The following is a 9,892-nucleotide window of genomic DNA, read 5'->3' as shown; positions in this document are numbered from 1 at the left end:
TAGGTGGACATGAACTTTCAGGGGCCGTTATTCAATCCAGCAGGGCTTTAAATAACATACCCCACAGCAAGAAGGCAGATTGATCTAGAGGAGCTCCATCCAGGGCCTTCTATGGGTCGAGCCCCAGCTTTCCAGCCTGAAAGGGCTTTGGGCACCACCCATGACCTCCAGTGCCACCTGCCAGGCTGGGCTCTAGGCTGCCTTTACAGATGAGGAAACGGGCTCAGAAGGGTTAATTAAGTAGGTAGCCCAGGTCTCACAGCTAGCCACCAGAGCTGGGGCAAAGCACCCAAGTGTCCGTGGGTTCTGGGGCATTCCTGTAGCAAGTAGGGGTGTGCCGTTTTCCAGGTTAGGCTTTTTTTGCTTCGTGGCTCTTACACTTAGGGATGGATGTCTTCTCAGCAACTACACAGAACTGTGACTCGGTAGTCTGCCCTGGGAAACCAGGTGGGGGCCTAGTGGGCTCCCCAGGAGTCCCACTTACCCCTAAGCCTCCCAGCACATGGGGCTAGCCAGAAAAATGCGCCCAAGGGGGTGGGTAGGGCACCGGAACAGTTTACCGGCTCTTGGCGGGCAATATCCGCTCAAGGTGGGAGACGCGAGGCCAGGAATGTTCTGCCTAGAGTTTTCAGCACCTTGGACCAGACAGGAAGGCTCTATTTACTGGCTTCAGACTTGACTGCAGGCTCTGCAGCGGGGCTCAGCTTGACCCAGGTCCCGATATCCTATGCCCAGGAAGGGACAGTCGGCCTCTACCTCCAGGACATCAGAGAACGCCATCCAGGAATGGGAGTGGGGCATCCCGGGTCTCAGTTTCTCTGTCTGCACAAGGTGGGCCCTGCATCCTAAGCACTGGAAGGGGCTGGATGCTCACCTCCCCTTCCCCCAACTGCTTCTCGGTGCCAATCAAAAGCCAGGGTTGAGGCAGTCCTTGAGCCCTGCCCCTGCCCGTGGGTTTGCATTTTCTCGGTTCCAGGGCCCGAGGTTTCCCGCTGACAGGGCGGGCTGACTGGCCGGCTGACAGACCTGGCTGACAGATGTTGGGGAGAAGGCTTGCTCTCCCCATCACCTTCGCCCTAAGCGGGCCTGCCGCCTCAAAAACGCAGGTGCTTGCCCACTGTGAGCTCACCACCTTCTCAGCAGCCCCCCGGGAGTGTATTATTACCCGCATCTTCCCCCGGAGGCGCCTAGGGCTTAGAGAGAAATAGCGACTCGCCCAAGGTCACACAGCCGTGGCTCGGGCAGATCAGAGGGAAACCCGGCGCCAGTAGTTCTTCTAAGGCCCATCGCCACCTCCTTGCCATCACGTTCGTGAATAAAGCACCAAGGCCCAACGCCCGTCTTTTCCCAAAAACAAGGCTCCGGGCTAATCTGAGGGAACAAAAGCGCCCAAGAATCCATCCCAGATTTTCCACCATTCCAATTCCCACCGACCAATCCGCTAGCGCCGGTCGCCAGGGGGGCGGGTGAGGGCGGGCCCGGAGTGATCGACAGTGCCTCTCAGAGGCGGGGCCTCGGCTCTGACCAATCCTGCGAAGCTGCTGGCCCGAGTCCGACCGCAGAACAGGCGGCCGGGCCAATCGGCGCGGGGGGGCGGGCCCGTCCAGCCCGGGCTGTCGCGAGAGGCGGCCACCCCGCCCACTCCGCTGGCCGCGGCCGCCCGTGCTCGCGAGCGCGCTCTGCTCAGCTCCGACGGCCCGGGCCGCGATCCGTCCGCGGGTCCGGCTGGATCACTCCGCCACGCCAGGCCCGTCCGGGCACCGCGCCCAGCCTCGCAGCGGGTAACGGCCGGCCTGGGCGCAAGCGCAGGAGGCGGCATGGCCGGGGCGGCTCCGTCGGGGGGCGGCCCGCACTGACAGACCCTGCGGCGCGCGGGGAGATGGGGGCGGCCGCCTCCCGGGCGACGACGACGACGACGAGGAGCGGCCGCCGCCGCTGCCGCGCACCGGCCGCCGCTGGGGACGGGCGCGGGCAGGGCGCCTCCCCGTGAGCGGCGGCCCCGAGGCCGCTCGCCGCCCCCAGCCGCCCCGGCCGCGGCCCCGGCTCCGGCCGCCGCGGGGCCCCTGGCGGGCGGCTCCCCCGGCCCGCGCGCCCCCGGCCCGCGCCCGCGCCCGGCCCGCGCGCGCGCGGCCTCGCCCGGCCCCGGCCCCGGCGCCCGGCCGCGGCCCTGCGCGCCCCCCGGCCGCCCGCGCGCGGCTCCCGGGCCCGGCGGCGGGCGCGGCGCGGGCGGCAGCATGGTGGAGAAGCGCTGCCCGTTGCAGAGGGACGGCGTGTACCGCTGGTTCTCCGAACTGCCGTCGCCGCAGCGCGTGGAGTTCCTGTGCGGCCTGCTGGACCTGTGCATCCCTCTCGAGTTGCGCTTCCTCGGCTCGTGCCTGGAGGACCTGGCACGCAAGGACTACCATTCGCTGCGCGACTCGGAGATTAAGGCCAACAACCCGGCGGACCTTGGCAGCCTCACCAACCTGACAGACGAGGTGGTGCGTAGCAAGCTGCTGGTGTCGCTGGCGCTGCTGGGCTCGGAGCAGCGCGAGGCTGCGGGCGTGTTGTACCGCACGCTCACGCACACCGACTCCATCATCCACAACTACGGGCTGCAGCTCAACGAGGGACGCACGGGCGATGAGTTCCTTCTGCTCTTCACCATGGCCTCCAACCACCCGGCCTTCAGCTTCCATCAGAAGCAGGTGCTGCGCCAGGAGCTCACGCAGATCCAGAGCAGCCTGAACGGCAACGGCGGCGGCGGCGGCGGTGGCGGCGGCAAGAGCGCGCCCGGGCCCGGCGGCGCTCTGCCCACCTGCTCCGCCTGCCACAAGGTGAGCGCGCGCGCGCGTGCGGTCGGGCAGCGCGTCTGGGGTCCTTCACTGGCCAGCCTGCAGAGGACCCACTAGGGACCCGGTGGCCGGCGTCAGTGCGCAGCCCCTTTGTGTGTTCTGTGTCACAGCCCACGCTGGAGACGCGATAAGGCCTTTGTGCTGTCACCCGGGCTCTTGGGTGACAGATAACAGTTCAGCAATATGTCGACTTGCTCTGGCCAGATCTGGTGTTTCTGCGAAGCCTCTGGAATCTTGGCCCAGGTGGGCCCTGCCCCTGACTTCCTGGCACAGGTGGTCCCAGGCGGGCGGGCGGGAGGGCGCGCGCGTGTGCATAGCAGGGGTACGATGTACGCGAACGTGTGTATGCGTGTGCATTGGTGTGGGTTGTGCACACTGGTAAGCATGACTGTCTGGAGAGCCTGGCCATTGACAAGGGTTTTTTGCAGCCTCGATGCTTGTGAGTTGTCACTAGTTACCCGACGTGGGGAGAGCCCAAACCCACTGAGGTGGGATCTAGTCTTAGGATGACAAGTCAGTCTGCTGGGCAGGAAGGTCAGCCTGGCCGTCTGTTCAGAAATGCCAGCTTTGGCCCAAGTGTTTGAGGCGCAGCACCTGCTTCTGGTGAAAGCTGAAGGCTGGGTTTTTGGATGCCATGCTGAAGAGCTGAAGGAACTCATGCCCCTCCGGCCCTCTTAGCCGTAGCCCATAGTTGTGGATGATGGAGTCGGTGGGTGTTTGGACCTTTGGAGGCCTTTAGAAGCTCTGGATCCGGCAGCCCGTGTTTGCTGTAAGAGTAAGGCTCTCCAGTGCCTGGGGGCCATCGAGGTACCACAGGGTGTCCTTGGCAGGAGGAGGCCACAATTGGGCCTCCTGCCCAGCTTCTCTGCAGCCTTTGAGTTCTTTTGAAGTCAAAGCTCTAATACTCTTCCCTTGCCCAAGGTGAACAAGATGGGATGGTAAGGAAAGCAAGCCTCTTTTTGTTTTCTTTCAGCTCTCTTTGAACCTTGAGTTGTGGCTTCTCCTTTTTAATGTCTTCCTCTAAGAAGTGGTTGTGGTTCCTGGATGGGTTTCTGTGGTGTCTTATCTTTTCAGTGACATTTGCCTCTGAGATGGTGTTTTGTTTTTGCTCCCCCCAACCAATCTGGCTCCTACCCTCCATAGACAGTTTCTCACCTCACTTCTCTATTGTGTGCTGGGTATCTGTCAACAAGAAAGGCAGGGCCCAAGGAATTTCAGCTCCCCAGGCCAACAAACTGTCACCTGTCTGGGGAGTCTAGGTTGCTGTGGTCTCCTCACCTGCAATTAGTTTTGTTCAAGACCATGCACTTGCCATTTCCCATTTTTGCTTCAGCCAGACTACTGTGTGAGTGAAGCTCACAGTACATCCAGGGATCACTCTATGTAAAAGGTGGTGACTCTTAGTTTAGTAGGGCAGTCAGTTCAGAATAGAAGTGTCTAGAACAAATGTCTTGGGTCCTTTCCCACCTACACAGTGTTGGAGATGGAGCCTAGAACCCTGTGCATGCCAGGCAGGTGCTCTGCCACTGACAGGCTCCACCCCACTCCAACCAGCCCTCAGAACATCTTGTATAAGAAAGATAGCCTTTGTCTCAGTCAGAAGTCCATTGAGAGGTGAAGGAGTTAATCTAGTCCCCAGGGTCAGGGCACTAGTCACCAGCTGTATAACCTCAGCCTTTGTCTCCTGTGCAGTAGAAGGCTGGGCTAAAGTACTCCAGAGGTGACAGGGCAGCTGGCAGCTGTGCCATCAATGTGGCCTTCCTGGCCATGCTGGCTTTTCAGTGCTTTTTGCAGAGGTATGCATTGTCTGGCTTAAATATCTTAAATGTCTTGCCCTGGGCATTGTGGCTGTTTCAGGAATTACGTGGGCCTGACAGGGTTGGGGTCCTCTTTGGAAATTTAGGAACACTGCTTGACCCTGGAACAGGGACTCTTGGCTTAGCAATGAAGGCTGGGTCATGTTTGCCTAGGTCCAAACAGACCTTTCTTTTTCTTCTCCCTGGCTCTAAGTCACTCCCAAAGGGACTTTAGCTCCCTTAGCTGGACTTTGGGCTCACTGGCAGCTCTGAAATTGAAACCTAATGGTGTGCTTGGAGGGGGATCCTTGGAGGATGAAGTCCAGCTGAGTGCCTGCTTAGCCCTGAACTGGACCTGGGCCTCACTGTCCTCAGGAGCAGGCAGCCTGTGCATTGCTTCCTCAGAGGTGCACTTGATCTTGAGGCTGTGCTCTCAGAAACAAAGATGGGGGTTGCTTTCAGATGTCTTTGTCTGCTTTAAAATTTTATTTTGCTTACCTTTTTGAAAACCTCATTATTTGTAGTCAGTTCTGTAAGCCCTCACTTTTCATTTTATTTAAAAAATGCACAATGTTTTGAGTAATTCTAGGAGTTTAAAAGTGTGGTTTATTGGTTTTAAAGACCAGAATCTCTCTGTGTTGCTCACTCTGGGCTGGGAGTCACTATCCTCCTGCCTCAGCCTCCTGAGAGCTGAGAGGCTAGGTATGCACCAAGCCCCGCTGTGGATGTCATTACATAGGCATGGCATACTTCAGAAAACCATCTGTTGTATTGAGCACACTGCTATGGGAGGGTGAGGGGCTGCAGGACTTAGTCTCCTCAATGCTGCCAATGCTTTCTGTCCCCTAGACGTGGTCTCGGTGCTCTGGTGAGAACAGTGTTTGCATTTGGTTTAAATAGAAAGCCTTGATTTTGGAAGCATGTTAAATCAAGACCTTTGACTTGGCAATGAGATACTGACCTATAATCAATCTTAGCACTCAGGAGGCTGAGGAAGGAGGATCTGGAGTTCAAGGCTGCCCTGGGGGGTAGACTTGTACACTTGTTCAAGTTGGTGGCAGGGAGCTGGTGCAAGAGAGCATTCACTCTGAATTGTTCTGGCAGAGGTATTGTGTAGTGCTTTGTAGCCATTAACATGGTGGAACTTGAGATCATCTGATCACTCTTTAAAGACACCAATGCCTCTGAGCCGTTACTCCCATCCTCCCTACCAGTCCTTCAGCAGACACTCACCATCAAATTTCTGTCTCCATGGGTTTGCCTTCTGTGGTCATACCATGTAAACGGAAGCACAGGTACTGGCCCTTTTGTGATGGGCTTCTTTCACTTGGCATGCTTTTAAAGGCTTCACTTGTGAGAGTGTGCACACCATTTTTTTTTTATGACTGATTAATATTTATTCATCATGTGGATGGGCCATGGTTTATCTGTTGTTATCAGGTGTAGGGATTTGGATTGATGCTTAGTTGAGATCATTCTTCATGGTAAACTCCTGAATGCCCAACATTAACACATACTCCTTGGCACTCTGTCTGCACATGCTATCCCAAGGGACTTCATTCTTGGGATGGGCTGCCACCCGGGGGACTGCTGAGCAGGCTACATAGCTGCCAGGCCCTCTAGGCACTATGGTTACAATGGCAGGTGGAGTTGGCTGTGAGTCTGTCCTGTTACAGGTGTGACGGGGCACAGTCCAGTGACCCTGGTATCTGTTCTGGAAGCCAGAACTACTTCATGGGAGTGTTTTTCTCTTAAAGGAGGTCCGAAGTGGTGTGGTGTGTGTGTGCGTGTGTGTGTGCGTGCGCGCGCGCACGCGCGAGCAGGGGGATGTTGAAGTTCTGGTCTTGATTTTGGTGGCTGTCTGAATAGTTCCAGAGCTGTCCACCTGGTTTTGGCTGTGTGTGCCCTAGGGTTTGCCCTCTGCAGACTTACAGCAATCTCCACAGACTACTAATAAAATTGCTAGTAAGCTCTTGCCTGATACAGGCTTTGCTTCCACTTGGCTGCTTGTCTGTGTTAAGCTCTTGCAAGTCATTGCAGTTCAAAGGTCAGACATTGGGCAGTTTGTCCTTTGGGTATCATGTGAGGAGTAGACGGCTTCGCTTGATTTCTCTTATAACCCTGACACTGCACACAGCTGCCAAAAGCCCCCAGCATTCTAAAGAGCTAGAGTAGATTGTGTCTTCAGGATACCCAGGACTGAGATACCATTTTTCTCCAGGACAGCTGATCTTCTCCCTGAGTCCACACATTGCACCCTGTATTTCTACCTAGGTGGGAGTACTCCAGTTCATGGTCAAAGTGACTGTCCCGTTCACAGTGAAGTGCATGATGTGGGCTTTTAGACACCCTCAAACTCTATTTTAATGGCCTTCTTAGTGGCAAATCTCCAACAGCAAGTGGAAGCCTCGTAGTGTCTTGCAGTTACAGCAGGTCCACTTGCTGCCACGGACTGTATGGCTCTGAAGTGATTGTCTTTTGCCCCCACATTGAACTCTAAGACTATTTATTGCTTTCCCAGTATTCAGCCCATGTGCACTTTAGTCATTACTTGAGCCCCATCTGAGCTGTGTGCTGGAGCATCATGCTTCAGAATCTGGAAGCTGTCACAACAGGGTCTGATGCATAGCATGGTGACATTGTATGTACAGGTAGCTAGCAAACACCAGGAACAAACTGCCAAGTCTTTCTGCTTTCTGAAGCCATTGTTTGTTGAAGTTCCATTCTGTCCATTGTGCCTCAGTCCTCTGTGCCATATTTACCTTGCCTTTGGGCTGAGAGCACACTTACGATACATAGTTTCCAGACCATTGGCATGCATACTGCTAAAGGTGCCACCTAGATGTGCTCCCTGTAGACCGGATGGCTCCTGGCTTCTATGAGGCTGTGGGTAGAGAACAGTAAATTTTTTTTAAGATTTATTTTTATATTATTTGTATGGGTGTTTTGCCTGTATGTATGTCTATACCACATACATGCCTGGTGCCTGTGAAGGAGAGAAGAGGTATCACATCCATGGGACTGGAATTATAGATGGTTGTAAACTGCCATGTGGATGCTGGGAGTTGAACCCAGGTCCTCTGGAAGAGCAGCCAATGCTCTTAACTGCTGAGCCAGTTCTCTAACCCCACATTTTTTTAAATTATTTTTGCCTGGGAAAAATAATTTCTACATTAGGGCTCCCTCCCTCCCTCCCTTAGCAGGGTAAGATTTCAGGAAAAAAAAAATCCTCACTCCTAGGACTTCAGCTGGGACCCATCAGGGGTGAACTCACCAGCAAGATTGCTGCAGGCTTTGACTTCAGACCTTAGATGTGTCTCCTGAGCCATTGTTAGCAAGGCAGTAAGTAGCAGGTGGCTCCATTGAGGAAAGAAGGAATGCTGTAGAAACATGGCATGCCAAAGGTAAAGTTACCTTTGTCCCTTGAGAGGCTGGAACAGGAGGAGGCTTGTCATGAGGTAGAGGCTAGCCTTGGATACATAGTGAGGCCCTGTTTCAAAACAAAAAGTGAAGAGACCATCAGGATCTCATGAAGCAGGCAACTCTGAATAGGATTTTGTTGTGGGTTGAAAGGCTTGAAGTTATTAAAAGTGAGACCAGAATGGGAGCAAATATTCTCTTGCAGTAGTTGGTCTTCTAATACCCTACTGGGTAGTTGGCTAGGGTGTGGAAGATGCTAAGCTGGTCCTGCAGCAGCCAACTTGCCTGCCTCTCCTTGGCCACAGATGGAAAGATACAGGCCTTTAGGAGGCTTTCTCTTGATGTCCTGGCCTTAACATCCCTGTTCCTTCCATCAGATCTCTGGTTGAGTCCTGTCCTCTGTTTCTTCAGTGACTTGGCAGGGTCAGGTGTCTGAACTTTGCTATTTCCTATCTCCTTTCTTCCCCTGCACCTCCTTTGACCTCTACTGTTTTTCTGCTTGGTCCCTAAGCATGTTCATTGGCTTTCTAAACAAAGCTAGCCACCCTCCTTTGTCCCTCTAAGCATGGCTCCACCCTCTAATCAGGTCAGCATTTCCTCTGTACTTACCCATGTATGTCTTGACACATACTTACTCATTGCTGTACCACCACATGTGTGTGAACTAGGAACAGGGCCGTCCTGCTCCGTGCCCATGGTTTCTGCTCTCATCTTCAGATAGACCCGAGTCTTCTGTTATTGCCCTTTGCCCTCTCATTTCTTCGGCTAAGTTTTTTTTATTGTTTTTCAGTTTTTTGAGACAGGGTTTCTCTGTGTAACAGCTCTGGCTGTCCTGGAGCTCACTATGTAGACCAGGCTGGCCTCAAACTAACAGAGATCCACCTGCCTCTTCCTCCCAAGTTCTGGCATTAAAGGTGTGCTCCACCACTGCCCAGATTGCTAAGATGCCTTTTTTATTGGTGGGAATTCAGTAGTTTCTTAATTTAAGTTTTTTTTAATTTTTTTTATTTTTATTTTTTTGGTTTTCCGAGACAGGGTTTCTCTGTGTAGCTTTGTGCCTTTCCTGGAACTCACTTGGTAGCCCAGGCTGGCCTTGAACTCACAGAGATCCGCCTGGCTCTGCCTCCCGAGTGCTGGGATTAAAGGCGTGCGCCACCACCGCCCGGCTCTTAATTTAAGTTTTAAGTAGTTGTATAATCAGAGACAAATGGCCAAAATGGTACGAAAGGACTCTGGATGGCAAGTCCCCTCACCAGGTCCAGCTGTTGTTCCTTTCTTTCTCTGGGGCTCAGGCTATTTAATTTTGCATTTAAGGTGCTTGCTAGCCATGGTATTGCAGGCCTTCCAGCCAGTCCTTTAGAGGCCTCAAAACAAGCAAAGTATCCTTTAAAAAACAAAAACAAAAACCATCGTTTTTTACTTTCCCCCAGCCCCCAATCCCTTTTGTAAAATAGTTCTCTGTAGAACTTTTGGGAGGGACTGTATGTACTTGACATGTTTTTTCCTCACACATCTATCCCTTGAACTCTTTCTATGCAGTCCGTCAGCATCACATGTGCCTACCATGAGTATGACTGAATTGTTCACCTTGACCTTGTAAACATGGCCATGCCTACCTGTTCCTGTCCCCACACCTGCCAGTGCAGTAGCAGACCTTGGTCACTGCCATTCAGAGAGAAGAACCATCCTCAGGGTCCTCTCCAGATGATGTTCCATGTTTTTTTCTGGTCACTAATTCTTGGCACATCTACTATAAAAGGTACATATGTGACACATGCATGTGAGCATGACACAGCTTGAGGATACTTCCCGGTATCATCTGGACAGAACTTGTTCAATCTC

At 53.8% G+C, this 9,892-nt stretch overlaps 1 protein-coding gene across 4 annotated transcripts in view; it reads left to right on the top strand.

Moving 5' to 3' along the window:
- Nucleotides 1–2,204: 2,204 nt before the first annotated feature.
- The window catches only part of Zcchc14 (zinc finger CCHC-type containing 14), a 58,239-nt gene continuing 50,551 nt past the window's right edge, over nt 2,205–9,892 (top strand). For all 4 annotated transcript variants that reach the window (XR_003735748.2, XM_028880815.2, XM_037206321.1 and 1 more), the window contains exon 1: nt 2,205–2,816. Coding sequence is in view for 3 of the 4 variants with exons in the window: in XM_028880815.2 (XP_028736648.1) it covers nt 2,235–2,816 (582 nt within the window). In the remaining variant the exon portion in view is untranslated. The remainder of the gene's footprint in view (nt 2,817–9,892) is intronic.

This window comes from Peromyscus leucopus, chromosome 5, assembly GCF_004664715.2.
Source record: "Peromyscus leucopus breed LL Stock chromosome 5, UCI_PerLeu_2.1, whole genome shotgun sequence".
Classification (NCBI taxonomy): Eukaryota; Metazoa; Chordata; class Mammalia; order Rodentia; family Cricetidae; genus Peromyscus; species Peromyscus leucopus.
This window is presented reverse-complemented; position numbering and strand designations above follow the sequence as displayed.